Source organism: Chiloscyllium plagiosum, chromosome 3 (genome assembly GCF_004010195.1).
Source record: "Chiloscyllium plagiosum isolate BGI_BamShark_2017 chromosome 3, ASM401019v2, whole genome shotgun sequence".
Lineage (NCBI taxonomy): Eukaryota > Metazoa > Chordata > Chondrichthyes > Orectolobiformes > Hemiscylliidae > Chiloscyllium > Chiloscyllium plagiosum.
The window spans coordinates 101,729,969-101,749,576 of record NC_057712.1 but is presented as its reverse complement, the minus strand read 5'-3'; the positions used below and the strand labels follow the sequence as shown (position 1 = coordinate 101,749,576).

Here is a 19,608-nt window from a genome sequence, read left to right as displayed (position 1 = left end):
AGTTACACCTGCTCTTATTATAGAATCATTGAATCCCTACAGTGTGGAAGTATACTATTCAGACCATCAAGTCCACACTGACTCTCAGAAGAGCACCCCACCCAGACCCACTCTCCCTATACTATCCCTGTCAACCTGCATTTCCCATGGCTAATCTATCTATCCCACATACCTCCGAACACTATGGACAATTTAGCATAGCCAATCCACCTAACCTGCACATCTTTGGATTGTGGGAGGAAACAAGAGCACCTGGAGGAAATCTATGCAGTTATGGGGAGAATTTGCAAACTGCACAGATGGTTGCCCAAGGTGAATCCACCCCGGATCCATAGCGCTCTGAGGCAGCAGGGCTAACGACTGAGCCACTCTGCCGCTCTGTTTTCCCACTATTATCTGGTCATTATATTGTGGGAAACCTGGGAATTAAGAGTGAGTGCAGCTGCTACCGATAGCAACAATCCATTTAACCATTAACCTATATTTCAATAGCTTTTCAGATTTTATTTAGCAAGCTGCTGGCATTGGAAATTCTACTATCAGCCTCAAAATAAGCACAAACAACAAAATCCATCTCTTACTTGAAGATCCTAGAGATGCTGCAACAGAAGACTTTGAAACAGCTGCCACTGCTGCCAATGAAGATGATGCTTCTGCCTCAGTGGTAATCCCCAGTCGTAGCCTTGTTCTTCTGGTCCGGACAATAGTAGCAGATTCACTTGCCTTGCCATTGGCCTGAACAACAGATGCTTTCATACTTGTTGATCTGACAGGCGTAGATAAGGGTGAAGAAATTGACTCCTCTATCTTGGCTTGGGGTTTTAAAAACCTTCGTTTTCTTTCAGGGCTGCAATTAAAACACAGATGGTCAGCATTTATCCATAAACTTCACATTTTCTTTGACATCTTCTTCTTTTTCAAAATTACTCAAGAGAAGAGGCAATTAAAACCATCTTACCCTCTTAACTCTTGTTATGACCATCAGCTAAATAAAAGACAGGCAGCAACTAATTCAAATTCGCATCATTGTTTGTTTGAGAACAATGAATCAAAGAATGATCAAATGCTAACTCTCAAGAGTAATTATTCCTAAACTGTGTCTTTATATTTAGGAAGTGCTCCTTGTTTGTCAATCTTTGATGATTCAAAATCACCAGAATGAATATAGAGTCATGGAGATGTACAGCATGGAAACAGACCAGGGTCCAGCCCGTCCATGTCGACCAGATATCCCAACCCAATCTAGCCCCACCTGCCAGCACCCGGCCCATATCCCTCCAAACCCTTCCTATTCATATACCCATCCAATGCCACTTAAATGTTGAAATTGTACCAGCCTCCACCACTTCCTCTGGCAGCTCATTCCATACAAGTACCACTTTCTGTGTGATAAAGTTTCCCCTTAGGTCGCTTTTATATCTTTCCCCTCTCACCTTAAACCTATGTCCTCTAGTTCTGGACTCCCTGACACCAGGGAAAAGACTTTGCCTATTTATCCTATCCACGCCCCTCATAATTTTATAAACCTCTATAAGGTCACCCCTCAGTCTCAGACGACCCAGGGAAAACAGCCCCAGCCTGTTCAGCCCCTTCCTATAGCTCAAATCCTCCAACCTTGGCAACATCTTTATAAATCTTTGAAGTTTCACAACATCTTTCCGATAGGAAGGAGATCAGAATTGCATGCAATATTCCAATAGTGGCCTAACCAATGTCCTGTACAGCTGCAACATGACCTCTCAACTCCTGTACTCAATACTCTGACCGATAAAGGAAAGCATACCAAACGCCTTCTTCACTATCCTATCTACCTGCAACTCCACTTTCAAGGAGCTATGAACCTGCACTCCAAGGTGTCTTTGTTCAGCAACACACCCTAGGACCTTCCCATTAAGTGTACAAGTCCTGCTAAGATTTGCTTTCCCAAAATGCAGCACCTCACATTTATCTGAATTAAACTCCATCAGCCACTTCTCAGCCTATTGGCCCATCTGGTCAAGACCCTGTTGTAATCTGAGGTAACCCTCTTCACTGTCCACTACACCTCCAATTTTGGTGTCATCTGCAAACTTACTAACTGTACCTCTTATGCTCGCATCCAAATCGTTTATGTAAATGACAAAATGACAAATGAATATGTTGCGTTACAACTCCAAACAATGCACCTACCAACAGAATCACAGGATCTTATGGCACATTCAACCATCGTGCTTCTGCAAAAGAACTATCCAATTTATTTTCTCATCTTTGTTCATTTCCCAAAGCCCTCAAATTCTTAGTCTCATGTAACCAATGAAAGTCAATATGTAATTTGCCTCTCTCCATCTTTTCAGGTTATACATTCCACATTATGCAACGCCCTAAAATAAATGATCCTCATCTCTAGTTCTTTTGCCAATTAATCTTAAAATCTGTGTCTTCTGGTTACTGACCCTCAGGAAATTCAATTCCTTTAGTAACACGTTTAAAGAAACCTTTTCTGTATTCCTGCTGAAGCTCTATTAAAATAAATTCAGACGTGAGGAAGATGAACAATTTTTTTCACAACTGTGTGTGTTCTGGTTTTAGAACTTATCAATTTGCAACAGCCCCTGTCACCATTCAGTTTTAGGCTGCAAAGTGCACAGTAACATTCACACAGGCCTGGAAATGACCAACAAGACAGAATCTAGCTATCTCCCCTTGATATTCACGAGCAACACTATTTCCCACTCTATTAGAATCATAGGTGTTTTACCACTGACTATAAAATGAACTAGACTAATCTTGTAAATGTTGTAGCAACAAAAATAAGTCAAAGTTTAGGAGTCTTGCTTAGATTAACTCACCTCCTGACTTCTCAAAGCCTTTTCACTATCTACAAGGCATAAGCCAAGAGTCTGATGGAACACTTTCCATCTCCTTCAATCAGTACAGCACCAAAAACACTCAAGTAGTACAACACCACCCAGGATTAACCACTTATTAACCTCATTTACATCTCATCTAAGATCTTCAACATTCTCTCCCTTTGTCACCAATACATACTGGCAGTAATGTGTACCACCTACAAGATGGACTGCAACAATTCACCAAGGTTCCTTCGACAGCACCTTCCAAACCCACAAACTGTAACGCTGAGAAGGGCAAAGGTAGCAGATACATGGGAACATCACTACCTTCAAGTCACTCACCATTCTCATTTGGAACTGTATTTTCATCCCCTTGCTATATTTCGGGTCAAAATCCTGGAACTCTCTTCCTAGCACTGTTGGTGTTCTGACACCCCAGTGATTGCAACGGTTTAAGAAGGCAGCTCACCACCACTTTATTAAAAGGTAATTGGGAATGTGCAATAAAGGCTGGCCCAGCCAGTGATAGCCACATCCCGGGAATGGTAAAACAAAATCTTACAATGAGTTTTTGGTAAATATTTTTATGTCATACAGAATGCTTTTTTTTTCCATTCCACAGAACTTTAAATTGCCATCTTTGATTAACTAGGACAGCATTAAGAAAATCTTCCCCAAATCATGAAACTGATTTAAATACTTTAAAAGTTTCATTAAATTTTCTGTAATATGCATTAGCAAGAACAATTTGTTAATACATTTGACACTAGAATAGGGTTAGAAAAGGTTAACAGATCATCAATTTGTGGACACATGCTTTTGTTCGAAGTGTCCTCGAGGATAAAATTTTGGTTTTAAGGTACAGTTTGTGTCCAGAAGAAAACAAACTAATATCTGATCTGTATCCTCAAAGCAAAACTACTTTCATGTACAATGTCCCTAATACAGCATGGATAATGCATGCAAGAGATTGCTACTGTAATTTATGAGCCGTTCTTTAACTTTCCCATATGAACATACCTTGATGCTGCACTGCTTGAGGGAGAGCTACTTCTCCTTCGTTTCCGCCTTTGGCTGGAAGCCTTCTTTCTTGAATAGAATCGAACTGCTGCTTTGTAATCAGAAATAATGGAGCTCATGTGTTCTTCAAATAATGCTGATAACCGTAAACTCATGCTATAGATCTGGTGAGAATAAACACTTAATTACAAGACTGAATTAATGTAATATGCACGCCCATTTCATTGTCTAATGAACAAGCAATTTTCTCGTAATAAGCTCAACAATTCGTGCCAGTCCATTACATTACTTCAGGGATTTATTAATTACACTGCTGCATGACAACAATGCTTCTCAAACAAGGGGTGACAATTCTCGCTCTGTTGAATATATCGCCCCATCCAGAAGAAGAATCAATGGTCAGCTGACAGGTCTGGGAGAGGCTTGCCCCACAGTAATAACATGCTATGGGTAGGCTACATTGATAGATGGTGGGACTTCTGCCCCTCACAATGAAGTCATCCCATCCCTGGAGCCAAATCCTGCAATCCCGGAGCTCTGTAATTGGCATTGTTGGGACTGCACGTAGCCTCACATAGGAGGTCTGATTAATTCCAGAGTGAGGCAATCAAAGGGCCTTTAACATCTCAAAGAGAGAGAGGAGGGGGGCTAAATGGGAGTTTAGGGGATGGGTTCTGTATAATAGCTGTGTATAGGGGTACAATCTTCTCAGGAATGTCCCTGATTTAGCCAAATGCACCCCCTTTCCTTCTTTCTGCTTTAAATACAAATAAGTCAATTTCTGCCCTTTGCTGACAGATTTACCGCATGGGCAGGATAATCAGTACAGCACCAAAAACACTCAAGTAGTACAATACCACCCAGGATTAACCACTTGTTAACCTCATTTACATCTCATCTAAGATCTTCAACATTCTCAACCTTTAATTACTTATTTACATATTGTCAGCAGTTTGTCAATTTCAGCACCCAGCCTTCATGGTGTTGAGTTTGGGTACGAACAGGAACTTGGTGTACTAACCACCTGGAAACACACTCAGCAGAGGCATGTACTAGCCAGCTCTAGTCACATCACATTATCATCAATTTGTGTAACTCTGCTGAATTCTACAACTCCTTCATAAACAGATTTTTTTTGCACTATTCAAAGTACAGCAAATTCTCCCAGTGCACTATCCAATATTTAAGACTTAATCATATGTCACAGATTATGAAGTCAATTATTTCATTTATTTTGAATATTGCAGCACATAATATGATCATTCTGCTTGCTTACATTATAACAAGATTGCATTCTAAAAATTAAAATGTACTGCCTTGGCTGAGAAATATTTGGCAAAACTTCATGTCATTAAATTACAATCTAAACGCATGTTGTTCTTTCCACTTCAGTGCAAATACAACCTGTGACCTGACGTTACACCTTAAAATATCAGGTCAATCAGCATTGCTTTACAATTCAAGGTATGAGAGCCAGTTAGTTCAGCTGACTGGATGGCTGGTATGTGATGCACAGTGATGCCAACAGCATGGGTTCAATTCCCACATCAGCTGAGATCATCGTGAAGTTCCCATCTTCTCAATCTTGCCCCTCACCTGAGATGTGGTGACCCTCAGGTTAAACTCACCATCAGTTGTCTCTCTAATGAGCAAGCAGCCCACAAGACTATGGAAACTTTACATTTAACAGTTAAAGGACCAACAAAAAGACAATTTCCAAGAGTTCCTATGTAGTAATGTGCACATTCCTACTGAGAATGGCAACTTATTTTGTCTCAAGAAGTTTTGCAACAGTCAGGGTGGGTAAGTGAGTTGTAATGCTCATTCCACTAGATCCAAAGGAATCGGTGGAAGTCATTTGGCTACTTTTCTGGACCTCAAAGAACTTATCGTTTTACTTTTAATTCTTTGCCTTTTGCCCACATCAATAAGCAAGATATATATCCAGAGAAAGGGTGGGATTGTGGGGGTGTTGAAAAGACAGAGACAGAGAGAGAGAATGGGAGAGAATGAGCGAGTATTTTAACACCATTATATTTTTGTTGGTTTATAAAGAACAGAAACAGAAATATTTGGACTTTGGGTGTAGCAATGTCCTCAAAAGTAAATGTAATTTTGTATTTTATTCATTACTAAAAGGCCAACAATGGACAGCACACACTAATTTCTTAAGTATTGACAAACTGACTTTTTTTTATCATTTAGGTTTGCCAATGTGACATTTCAACTGTTAGCTTACCCTTGATTTTTTGCTGGGAGTGTAAGACTTGGAATTGCTAAAAATAAGGCGCACATCCTTACGCAATTCCAATGGCGTCTCATAATTTCCAGCTTCCAGTGTCTCCTGAACTGTTCCAAAATCCATCGGTGTATCTATGATATCTCTATAATCCTGAAAGAAAAGGTGTTTACAAAAATAAGATTGCTAATATGAGAAATGAAGGTAAAGGTGAAGAATGTGAAAGTGATCCAATGGACCAAGATGATTATTTCCCTTGCTTCCGATTAATTTCCTCACCTATTTTCAAACTGATTTACAGAAACATAAACGAAACTGCACAGGCACTTGATGGAAATAAACTTGCAGGGTTACAGCTGTCCTGAAGGGGAAATGCATACTGACTGGACTGCTTAACAGAGGGCTGGCACGGACTCACCGTGCTGAATGGTCTCTTTCTTTGCTGTCAATTACACTAAGTTTCTACTAAGGTTACAGCAGCTGATGAGCAGAATCCCCAAATGTGCTTTCAGTTGTTAGTCCATGCCTCACAATGGTAACTATGAACATGTGTAAAAAAATGTATGAAATAAATGGACATAGAAAATGCAGAAAATACTCAGCAGGTCAGGCAGCAGCTGTGGAGAGAAAAAGGTGATGTTTCCAGGTTGAGATGACCTTTCAAACAACCTGAAGCATTAAAACTATTTCTGTACACAGATGGTGTCAGATTACTGAGTACTTCCAACACTTGTTTTTGTTTCGAAATTCCAACTTTGGACGTATTTCGCTTTTACACTCTTAATGCAAGGTATCCAGTAAACCTCACTGCATACGGCAGTGACTTCTTTTCAAAAGGCGGTTAAGAAAAAAGTACAAAACACTGGAAATCAGAAACAAAAATAGCAAGTGTCGTAGGCAACAGATAAATTAATGTCCAAAAAGATGGATTAATGTTTCGGGTGGGACAGTAATTTATTTTATCTTTTCCTTTCAGTGATGAAAATTCTATTGCATGGTCTTTGCAATTTGATACCAACTTGTCTGAATTCCTTGGTCAGATCCTGTCACTTGGTCACAGTGAATTTACTCCAGGATAGATTTTTCCCAACTACATAAAACCTGACTACCACCTGATGAAGGAGCGTCGCTCCGGAAGCTAGTGTGCTTCCAATTAAACCTGTTGGACTATAACCTGGTGCTGTGTGATTTTTAACTTTGTACACCCCAGTCCAACACCGGCATCGCCGAATCGGGACATAAAACCTCAGCCAACAAACCACAAGAACTACCATGCATAGGTGAGGTTACTTTCCACACTTGCAAAACTTCCATATATGGTTGCACAAAATTTTCTCTCACAACTGGTCAAAGATGGTGAGTTAATGCTATATTTCATCAGCTAGACCTTTTGGGTTGGAAGGTTTGCTAACTTGCAAAGTTTTGGGGTGGACAGGAACCAAATGCCCCTGAAAAATGGTTTAAAATACTGAACAATGTACAAATAATGATACAGTTTCAACACAGATCAATACTGGAGTCTCAACTGGATTTTTGATTTAAATTGTTTTCAGTAAACAGAGTTTGATTTAATGTCTGCCGTTTAGCAGTTCATGCAATATTTTGAAATATGCAACCCTGACTATACCTGCCTAATTATTCACAATCCTGCAAATTTCTGTTTCTCAAAAACAATTAAAATTTGCCATGAGCCTTTTGATTTCTCCTTTCAATCAATCATGAGCTATAGTGTTGCTAGCAAGACCAGCATTTATTGTTCATCCCTAACTGCCCTTCAGGAGATGATCTAATCGTTTCAATCATAAATAGGTAGCGAAGCCCAGGATTTTGCCAAGTGACATCAAATGGATGTGATGAGCTTCTCCCATGGTTTCTATGACAATGAAGCAATAGTAACTATATTCCAAAAGCAATCTGTTCTGTGTTTTGGAGGGGAATTTCCATGTAGTGCAATTGACTGCTGCTCTTGTTCTTCCAGATGGTAGATCTCAGTAACTTGGGGGATACTCCCTGAAGAACATGTGGTGACTTCTTGTGTGCATCTTGTAGATGGTACACACTGTTACCATTGTGCATTGATTATTCAGGCAGTGAATTCTTCAGGCAGTGGGTGGGGACCCAAATGGATGGAGGAGTGCAGGAGACAAACAACTGGTCACTATAGGACAATAAATTGTGCAGTTCCCAGATCTGAATCTTCCTGCAAGTTAGCTAAGTTCTGAATCTGAATAGCCCTGCCCCCAACCAAACCTAGCACTTTCCAAACAGCACTGGAAACTCCAAAGATATGTCAACTTTTAAAACTCAGGCCATATAAAGGGTGACATGTGCATGTTATGGAAGGGAGAGCTCCCTGTTGGGGAAGGAGATAGTAATGTATAAAAATCTGGTATATGTCTTATTTCAACAGGAGTTAGATGAAGTACAAAAGCAAAGTATTAAAAATGCTATATAGCAAAACAGGGACAAGGTCCCTTCAACTATTTCTAAAGTCTGCACTCCCAGAATTACGAAGCACCTTGCTGTGACCAAAACTTCCCTTTGTATTCATTATCAAAACACTTTTAATATGCCTCAGTTACTTTAAAAAACATTCAATAATGTAAACAGCACATAAGTAACTATGTTACAGCAAGTATTTACGTACGGGATACTGGAATAAATCCACCGGCCGACGGAAAGGCTCCGAATCTTCGCACTGAAAGATTAGATGCAGCAGTTCTCTACAGCGCACCTTCCAGGCATTAATATCATGTGACTGGACACGATTACGCTGCGTCCTCCTTGGCTGGTATTCCTGGACTCCCCAAAATACAAGAATTAAAAGTTTATGCCCTCACAACAAATGCAAGATATTTGTCGAGGCAAAATAAGATGAAATAAAATACAGGAAATTCTCAGCAGGTCAGGTAGCATTGATGCAGAGTAAAACAGAATTAGCAGGCTGGATTACATGCTGAGCTCAGGCTCCTTGCACTCCAGCTTCACCCCTCTTTAAATCTTGAGTCAATTGCCAAGAGGCAACATTCGCTCCTCCCCAGACGGAGGTCCCACTTCACAGAGCTGCCATCCAATCAGAGGCCTGCAGTTCTGCAGTCAGAGAATCACAGAATTGTTACATTGCAGGAGGATGCCACATCACGCTGCACAATTCTACTCCCTACTGGCAATCTCCTGTCTTTTCCCCAGTTCCCTTCACCTAATTTCTATCCAAATAACCATCAATACTCTAAATGACTGAATGAAACCTGCCTCCACCATATTTCCATATCCTAACTACTTGCTAGCTGAAAACACTTTTTCCTCACATCACCCATGCTTCTCTTGCACATCACTTTCAATCTATGCACTCTCAATCTTGTTCCTTTTATGAACTGGAACAGCTTCTCCTGATCTACTCTCCCGAACCCACTCATGATTTTGTAAACCTCTGTCAAATCGCCTCTCAGCTATTTTTTCTCCAAGGAGAACAGTCCCATACTCCTCAATCTATCCTTATAAAAGACTGTACTGGCAGTGCCACCAGGAACAGTACCTATTATCAAAATCAAATAGTCAGGCAGTGATGTACTTGACCTCCACTTGAGTGTGACCTCATGCTGGGTCTGGGCTGGCAGACTCTGGCAACACAGATGAGATGCTGGTGGATAGTGGATGATGGGAGGGAAAACTGTGCAGGACAGGGGCCTTCGAGTGACACGGAAGAACCAGGAAGAGGGCATGTCCCTACCTTTCACTGACACAGCCTACCTACAGGTTCTAACTTCACAGGCTGTACATTGCCTCCCATCAAATCTGAAAGGTGGCAAGATGAGGCCTTTAAATGGCATTGATCAGGCAGACTGCACACCAGATCTCACATTCGGCCCCTCCACCCCATCCCCACTCATGAATTAAACCAGTGGCAAGTGGGCCACTGGTGAGGATGCTGCTTTTTTGTTTTGATGCCCACTGTCTGCTTTTTCCCCTTTAGATCACCAGTACCATCCGGTCCAACTTTTCAGATCTGTCACCTTTCATTAAACCTCCTTGAGATCTGAAATAGTAACTCCTCTCCACAGATGCTGTTCGAGTTGCTGATTATTTCCAGCATGTATTTTAGATTTCCAGCAGTAATTTGCTTTTGTACATATGTTCATCCTCTTTCAGAGACATTATCTGTCCCTGTGGAAAGCTATCTATCTTCCATGAAACATCTACTCCAGATAGCATAACTAGGAACAGATATTAACATTACAGGCATGAACTCATGTTCAGGTACTCCATGGATAACATGTTGGAGCATGAATGTCCTGTAATTTCAAAGAAAGCCTACTTTCATACATGACCCATATTGTACCACGCTGAAAAATAATGAATGCAAGAAATTTGGAGATAAATAAAGGATGTTTACTTCACTGAAGGAAATGACAGTTTAAAATGCATCACAGCTAAAATACAGGCTAGTTTCTCAATTAGCAGATTGACTACTTCTTTAAAAAGCAATATTTTGACATTTTGTTCAAGTATTTTATAGTTAATGCTCATTTTTTTTTCTCCATCCCAAAAAGGAACTAAAAGTAAATTAAATGCATTACACCAGCTGACGCAGGCTTACATGCATACATGCTGCAGCTTCTGATACACAGGACTAAGATCAGATTACCTTCTTATTCCTGGTGGAGGTTCCTGGAACATCAGAGTTCTCTGCCTCATCATCCTTATAACCAGAACAGAACAATGTAACACAAACATTACAATTAGAAAGAACGTACTAATGATACAATCTGGATATTATTAAATGCTACAATGTGACAAGTTCCCATATGCTGATTGACTTCAGCCTGGAGTTTTAAAAGAGCAGGTGTTGGGGTAGAAGATGTTTTGGTTTTCCAAAATTAATTTGTGGGGAGACAATGGCCTAGTGGTATTATCACGAGACTATTAATCCAGAAACCCAGCTAATGTTCTGGGTATCTGGGTTCAAATCTCACCACACCAAATGGTGGAATTTGAATTCAATGAAAAGAATCTGGAGTTAAGAGTCTAATGATGACCATGAATCCATTGTTGATTATGGTCTGGCCTACATGTGACTCCACAACCACAGCAATATGGTTGACTCTTAACTGCCGCCCTCTGGGCAATTAGAATGGGCAATAAACGTTGGCCCAGCTAGAGACTGCCCACATCCCATGAATGAATTTGTTAAAAAACAGGTTCCGCTAATGTTCGAACAGACCGCAAAGTAACAAAATATAACTCCTCTATTCAATAGGGGATGGAGGCTTGAAGGGCCAAATGGCCAATCTCTGCTCCTAATTAATGTCTGTACATATGATACAATTCAAAGGAATTCACAGCAAATTGATCAGTCTCATCAATAATCCATATTTATCTCTGCAGATGTTAAAGGCCTTTGAGTTTAACTAACACTGGGCTCGATCTTGTCTGGGCATTCTCCACCAGACACACTAAGAGAATACTACAATGCTGGGCACTCCACACACAACCTTCTTATTTAGTTTTACAAACCTCTCCCACTTCCCAATCTGTTCCCAATGCCCCAATTAAAATATGCCCATTATATGGAATTCTAATAATGCATTCAATATCTTGGCATGTAACATCTGCAACAATAATACAACAGAGATTAGAAGGTTATCTCTTCAGTTCCATTAGCACTGCCAAGTGTTCCAGAATTCAATTGCCCATTCGTTTATGTGGTCCTCACATATCAACTCTGGTCTTATCCTTGCATAAAAGTCAAACATTGGCACTTCATAGAAGAAAGCAACTGGACAGCAACCATAAACAGGAATGCTGACAAATTTGTTTTCTCCTGTGGAACCAGAGATGCTGAGGTCAATTATACATCCCAATTACTGCCCTTGATGAGATCAGCTAAGCACCCCTAGCCTGAATGGACATAGTAGCAATCCGGTGTCTAATGCACTACGCAACTGTTGAACTTAAATTTTTAGACATAATTAAAGAATCTACTTTGCCACATTTTAGCCTTGTAACATCACTCTCTGTTCAATTTCTCAATCTTATTTTACCTCATCTGACATCATTTTCTTCTTCAAGTTATTGTAGAATGGAAGGATGTCAGTAGAATTCTGGTCTCTGCAACAATAAAAAGAAAAATGTACAAAAGACAATGTCGCACTTTTCATGAATTCCAGATATCCCAATGCAATTTACAGCTAATGAAATACTTTTTGAAGTGTAGTCACTATTGTGATGTACAAAATGTACAAGCCAATTCGCGCACAGTAAGCTGCCAAAAACAGCAACATGGTAGTGACAAGAGAATATGCTTATTTTTGGAAATGTCTTTTGAGGGAATAATATTGGCTAGGGCACCAGTGGTAAGTCTCCAGCTGTCTCTCAAAATAAGATCATTGACTCTTTTACAACCATCTGAATCACCAGACATGTCACCTGGAAGAAGCACCTCTGACAATATGACACTTGCTTTTTGGGTTAAAGTACTGGAGAAAGAGGGCCTGGATGTAGGCTTGCTCGCTGAGCTGAAAAACTCGCTAACTGGAGAGAGACTTTTTTGAACTCAAGAGCAGAGAATGCTACCACCTGTAGCAAAAGTAAATGAATATAAATGGTTGAATCTCAGGATATGTTCACAAGATCTTTCCATCAACCAAAGAACTACCAGCAGTTCATAGTTACCACAAGAAAGGGAATAATAAATAGCAAGGAATAGACAGTTTATAATTGTTTATAGCACCAATGATGTCGTATAATTTCCAAATAAACCTTAAGATTTCATAAGTACCCTAATAATATTACAGCACTACACCACTTTATTGAAGAGTACAAGTTTAATTAACAGGTTGGATTTGTTTTATCATATTTGTATTTAATTATTAGAATTAGAATAAAATATTTAATATAATATTTGTACTTTAATATAATGATGTACAAAAAGGAGATATAATTTTCTACTAAAATACTGACACTGGATAACTTCCAGTCAGCTTTTTTTTTGAAGGAATTAACATGCATGAAGTTGGTCTTCATAGAATCTCTACAGCATGGAAACAGGCCCTTCAGCCCTACAAGTCCACACTGACCCTCCAAACAGAATCCCACCCAACTGATCTCGCCGAAAACCAGACCCACAAGATTTTATTATAATGCGGAACCCTGATAATTACAATGAAAATATTTATCAAAATAAAGTAAATTTTGTTATGCAAAGTCGAACAAGTAAACAATCTACAATGTCAATCTTATACCCAAACGTGCTGAATTAACACCAAGGAAATACTGCTTCACAGGCATTCTATTCAGAATAATGTGTACATTAAATGCCAGATGTGACCAAGACAGATCCCACAGATTTATCAGCAACCCACTCTGACATCAGGAATCACAGAGTCAAGAAAAGTCTTGTTAAGACTCTGTCATTCTCCTGAGGGATTTCAAATGTTTATATCTTTATGTCCAAAGATCCAACCTCTGAACATCCACCAAAAGCCATTCTGACTTGGACAATACTTTTTACAGTGGCGATGGTTCAATCTGTTCATTCAAGCCTGCATTTCCCAACATCCCAAGGTTACGCTTCAGCATGGATTAATTGGCACAATTTTAGCTCTTTAGCCAGTCTGAGCAGAACACCATTGCATGAAAGGGTTACTATGCCTCAATGGCGAGCGGCAGGCCCAGCACTGAGGTGGCAGTCAATGGGCTGGAATGGCAATCTTGTCATGGCACCTGGCAGGGCCGTTCCTCAGTGTGGCAGTCTCCTGGCACGGCGGTCTTGTCCTGGCTTGGCAGTCTTCTTTAGCGGCTTGTAGATATTCCGGCAGCCCAGCATGAAAGTCTCATCTCAGTGTGGCAGGGCAGTCTCGGCCTGGCCTTGCATGATAGTCTCGGCTTAGCCTTCCTTCTTATTTAAGGCTTCTGTCATTAATTGAGATGCCGCAGTATGACGACTTTTAAAACTTTTCACTGTATTTTTTTGTAAAATTACATGTGACAATAAGTTGCTGTTCTGTTCTATTCAAGCTCAAAGACACAGCTTCTGCCTCTCAGCTGCACTAAATGCTTGCTCAGCTTTTCCTCAATCTCGACCCTGACTCTTCACTTCAGCTGAGGGCTCCAAGGGCTTCTCTGTACCCTCAATGCCTGGAATCTACTAAGAACAGCCTCTTCCTCTCCAGGTGGTCTCTCACCTCTGTGGCAGAAGCTCTCTTTTATACTGTCATATCATGCCATTCTCACCATATAGGTGCACAGTTCCCTTTAAACGGCTAGGTCCTTCATCTGTAAAACAAAACTTGGACAGTGCATGCATAACCTGTGATATGACATATTCCATGCATGGTCCAAAACTCTCCAGCCTATTTGGAAATGGATTGGAACAAGGTAAGTTCATGTTTCATTACTGTTATTTGAAGCTTTATCACATGTGAACTTGAACCACCATTCAGCAGCAAAACCCAGTAGCCATACTTGAATTTTGTTTAAAAAAACCTTCAGTACATTTTCTTACTTAGGATGTGAAATTCATATCATCAAAGAGAATCAAAGTCATGTTTTGAATCACAGCGTTGATGGAATAAAAGGGAAGGAGAACTTAATTCTGTTTGAAAGAAAGTAAAACTTACTTAATGAACTGGAGGAGAATATCGATGACTAATTTGGCCGATCTAACTATAGGGCTTCCAGGTTCATTGAAAGTCCGTGCATTGTGTTCAATATATCGTACCTCCCACATCAAGGATGACATGCGTCTGAAAAAAAAAGCTTCACTTTACTTAACCATATATAGCTCGCACAACAATTACTGAATGATACCAGCAATGTATGGGTAGAATATATGACAGAATACATATTCTACCACTGCATAAACAGCATGACATCCATCCAAATGAGAACAGCAATAAGTTTCTATTGGCTTTTGACAAATAATTAACTGAGATCACTGGATGTAGGTTTGCTTGCTGAGCTGGAAGGTTCATTTTCAGATGTTTCGTCACCATACTAGGTAACATCTTCAGTGAGCCTCCGGATGAAGCACTGGTGGTGTAGCCTGCTTTCTATTTATATGTTTGGGTTTCCTTGTGTTGGTGACACCATTTCCTATGATGATGTCATTTCCTGTTCTTTTTCTCAGGTTGTAGTAAATGGGATCCAAGTCAATGTGTTTGTTGATCGAGTTCCGGTTAGAATGCCATGCATCTAGGAATTCTCATGTGTGTCTCTGTTTGGCTTGTCCTAGGACAGATGTCTTGTCCCAGTCAAAGTGGGTCATGTTCATGTGTCCTGGTGGCTTGTTTTCTGCCTGTTTGTCCAATGTAGTGTTTGTTACAGTTCCTGAAGACTATCAAAGACACCAGGATAGAAGAGGAAGAAATAATGGTTTCCTTTGAAATAACAACCCTGTTCACATCCGTCAACATCAACCTGGCCAAGGAGACACTGACTACACTATTAGAAGAACCAAAGACACATATACCAAACACCACCAACCTCATCAGCAAGGACAGTATCGTCAAGCTAGTGGACCTATGCCTTACCATCCACTTCACCTTCAACAAGAAAACCTACAGACAAACCAACAGAACACCCATGGGATCTCCGATATCAGGGTTCTTAGCAGAGGCAGTAATGCAGAGACTTGAATGAACAGCTCTGCCAACCAACCAACTCAAACTTTGGGACCATTACGTGGATGACATCTTTGTCATCACTAAACGAAACAAGTTAGAAACCTTCAAGACCATCAATAATACCCTTACTGGCAAAACATTCACTAAAGAGGAGGAAAACAACAACAAACTGCCATTCCTAGATGTCGCAGTAGAGTGAACAGTCAATGGGGAACTCCAAACCAGCGTCTACAAGAAAACAACACATACGGACCAAATATTGAATTGCAGAAGCAATCAACCCAACATCCACAAACGAAGGGGCATTAGAACATTATTTCAATGAGCCACCACACACAGTAGCACAGAGGAACTATGCAGAGCAGAGGAAAATCACCTATACAGTGCATTCAAAAAGAATGGGTACCCAACGAACACAGTTCACCGATTTCTCAGCAACAAACCCAAACAAACAGATAAAATGCATCCAGAAACCCTAGCCACTCTCCCCTGCATCAAAGGCATCTTGGAAATGACCGCCAGACTATTCAGACTCCTTGGCATCATGATAGTCCACAAACGAACCAACACACTAAAACAGCAACTAATGAACTTGAAAGACCCTATATAGACAACAAGCAAAACTAATGCCATTTACAAATACATTGCAAGAACTGTAACAAACACCACACTGGACAAACAAGCAGAAAACTAGCTACTAGAGTACATGAACATCAACTACCCTCAAAAAGACATGACTTACTCTCACTAATGTCCTTACATACGGATGAAGAAGGACATCACTTCGACTGGGACAACATATCTATCCTAGGACAAGCCAAACAGAGACATGCATAAGAATTCCTAGAAGCATAGCATTCCAACTGGAATTTTATCAACAAACACATTGATTTGGATCCCATTTACCACCACCTGAGAAAAAGAACAGGATATGACATCACCAACCCAAGGAAACCCAAACACATAAATAGAAAGCGGGCTACACCACCAGAGCTTCATCCGGAGGCTCACTGAAGTTGGTGGCTAGTATGGTGACAAAATGTCTGAAAACGAACCTTCTAGCTCAGCGAGCAAATCTACATCCAGAACCTCAACCTGAGCTACAAATCTTCTCAAAACTCACTAATATAATTCACTGAATATGTCCATTCATTTAAGGAATGCATTGAATGAGAATAAGTGCCATTTTTTCTAAATTTCTGTTGTAGTGTATTATGTGTAATATAAAGTTGATAGAAAATCACATTAATATCTTCATCTAAATTCTCAATGTTCACTACCAGAAATGCACAGCTCCATGACAGGTGCATGAATTTGCAAAATTTAACAGTATATATTACTGATTCCATTATTTAGACAGTGCTGCAAATTGTCCACAGCAGATGCAACATTATAACTTCAATACATATTGAAAAATAATATGAAACACACTAGAGTATCAGCCCAGATTTTATGCTTAAATATTGTTTCAGATTTTAACTTACAAGCTTCTGGTTGGAGGCCAGAATGCCATCACTCAGTTATAGCTTACACCCTTGTTTTTTTTCTGAAGGATGACATTTAGTGAATTATAATTGATAGTAAACACTGCCAGAAAATTTGTTCATTTTACCAAAGGTAAAAATTGAGAGAATATTTTGAACAAGTGTAATTCTATTCTTCTCTCTATAATACTGATCACAGCCCACAAAATTCAAAGGTTCTTCCCACAACAGCTTTTCCCCTTTAGTAAAGGTGGATGAATTACTTAGATATGGGCATTTCCTGCCTACTGCCAAGGTCACTTTTAGGTACATTTTAATCTCACAAATCTGTTAATCATTGCCCTGAGTGGGAAAACAAAGCTGAGTCAATGCAAAAGAATTCAACCTTTAACAACGTTTTTCTTTCAACTGTCTAAAAGCAGCTTAAGGACAACCCAGAGCAACTTCCTGTTACTAAAATGAGGTAATGTTTGAGAAACAGGGGTGAGCTTTTGACTGGTTATTCCATGCTCTAGTTTATAAACATTGTTGCCCATGTGGATATGCTACTGCAAATGCATAAAAAGTTTTTTATTACAATATTGTCCTTCCTCTGAAAGAAGTATATCACCAGCTCATTAACTTTGTAACATCACATGTTGATTAGCACTGGACTTTTATTCCTGCTCTCAAGTAAAATACTGCATCAACTCACCTGTAAAACCTATTCTCTACCCTCTCTTTGATTGTGTTGAGGTCTGTAGGATAAGCCACGACTGTACAATATAAAGGATAAGCCTGGAGATCCACAGGTGCCACAAATGGAGCAGCAATATCTGAAATGAGATTGTAAATGTTCAAGGAATTTATAACTTGAAAAATTATGATACCTGTGGAGAGGAGACAAGGAAGATTTACTCCAATTATATCAGGAATGTGCAGCTCTAACCTTGCTAACCAGTCTCCCATGGGGAGCCTTGTCGAACGCCTTACTGAAGTCCATATAGATTACACCTACCGATCTGCCCTCATCAATCCTCTTTGTTACTTCTTCAAAAAACTCAATCAAGTTTTGTGAGATATGATATCCCATGCATAAAGCCATGTTGACTATCACAAATCAGTTCTTGCCTTTCCAAATAAATGTACATCCTGTCCCTCAGGATTCCCTCCAACAACTTGCCCACCACTGACGTCAGGCTCACTGGTCCATAATTCCCTGGCTTGACGTTACCACCTTTCTTAAACAGTGGCACCACGTTAGCCAACCTCCTGTGTTCCAGTACCTCACCTGTAACTATCAATATTCCAAATATCTCAGTAAGAGGCCCAACAAAGGAAACAAAAGAGATATCAGAAATGTCAAAAATGATGTTAACATAAAGGAATGTGGCAAGAACTTTTAGGAGTTATCCATTATCTATGGTAAATTGTAGAAATTAATCATTTTAGTCACCTTGTTTGTTAGTTGAAAAATAATTTTCAGAAAGAAACAAAATTCTGAATGCTTCAGGTGTTGTTCTTCAGAGTTGAGCCAGGAATCACAACATATATTTGATTTCTGACAGTGAATTAGAGATCTCAATCACCTCAAGTCAATGTCAAATGTTTATTAATTAGTTACGGAGGCACTATTAGAAGACTGGTAAAGAAAAAGGCATTGAATCTCTTGAGTGGGATCTTGCTAGTACCACTCAGACACCTGGTACATGGAGAGTGGGATTAGGAGGTTAATGTGAATTTAGTTCAAAAGGACATCTAACAGTTTAGTCAAAGCTTCTTGTCCAACTGCACGTTTGACTTTAATTTAGTTACTTCAGTTTTTTTTGGATAAGGACATACCAAGAGTTATGAGCTGACAGATCCCATTATAAATTCTATCACATTCTTCATCTCTCTTTCTGCAGCCCCATTCTCCTTCCTGAGATTTGTACAGCTGTATCTTATGCTCAGCAGCAGTCAAGGGAACACTTGATCCAGGTTCAGTGGGGAAAACAGCTGAAACACAATAAGCACAGTTAATCCAAAGGAAATAATATGATGACATTGTCTTATTAACGGAACGTTAACGCTAGCCAAACCCAATTCAGATAAAGTTTAAATTTCTCTTTCTTTTAAAAAACGTTGGCTATGAGTAGCTGGACAGACAAGAGTGAATGACAAAAATGAAACTTCTTCATAATTTTTGAATGTTTAATAAGGTCACCCCTCAATCTTCCACTTTCTAAATGAAAGAGCCCTAGCCTGCCCAGACTTTCATGATAGCTGTATTTCTTGTGTTATCCTTGTAATTTTTTTTTGCCAATGCTCCTTTTTTTGATAATATGGACAGCAGAACTGTGCACAAAATCCTCAATACAGTATAAGGAAGGTATCATCAACCATTTTTACCAGAATCTGTTTATATTTCAGTTCTGTTCCTCTAGAAAAAA

The 19,608-nt window shown here is 39.7% G+C and overlaps 1 protein-coding gene across 1 annotated transcript in view; it reads right to left on the bottom strand.

Annotated features, from left to right (window-relative positions):
• Positions 1 to 19,608, bottom strand: part of LOC122548393 (pleckstrin homology domain interacting protein) — a 168,308-nt gene that overhangs the window by 13,841 nt on the left and 134,859 nt on the right. Inside the window, exons 24-32 of the mRNA XM_043686970.1 lie at positions 19,019 to 19,174; positions 17,892 to 18,012; positions 14,709 to 14,834; positions 12,132 to 12,198; positions 10,736 to 10,789; positions 8,738 to 8,887; positions 6,091 to 6,243; positions 3,852 to 4,015; positions 582 to 847 (exon numbers count right to left, since the gene is read on the bottom strand). Coding sequence (XP_043542905.1) covers positions 582 to 847; positions 3,852 to 4,015; positions 6,091 to 6,243; positions 8,738 to 8,887; positions 10,736 to 10,789; positions 12,132 to 12,198; positions 14,709 to 14,834; positions 17,892 to 18,012; positions 19,019 to 19,174 — 1,257 coding nt within the window. The remainder of the gene's footprint in view (positions 1 to 581; positions 848 to 3,851; positions 4,016 to 6,090; positions 6,244 to 8,737; positions 8,888 to 10,735; positions 10,790 to 12,131; positions 12,199 to 14,708; positions 14,835 to 17,891; positions 18,013 to 19,018; positions 19,175 to 19,608) is intronic.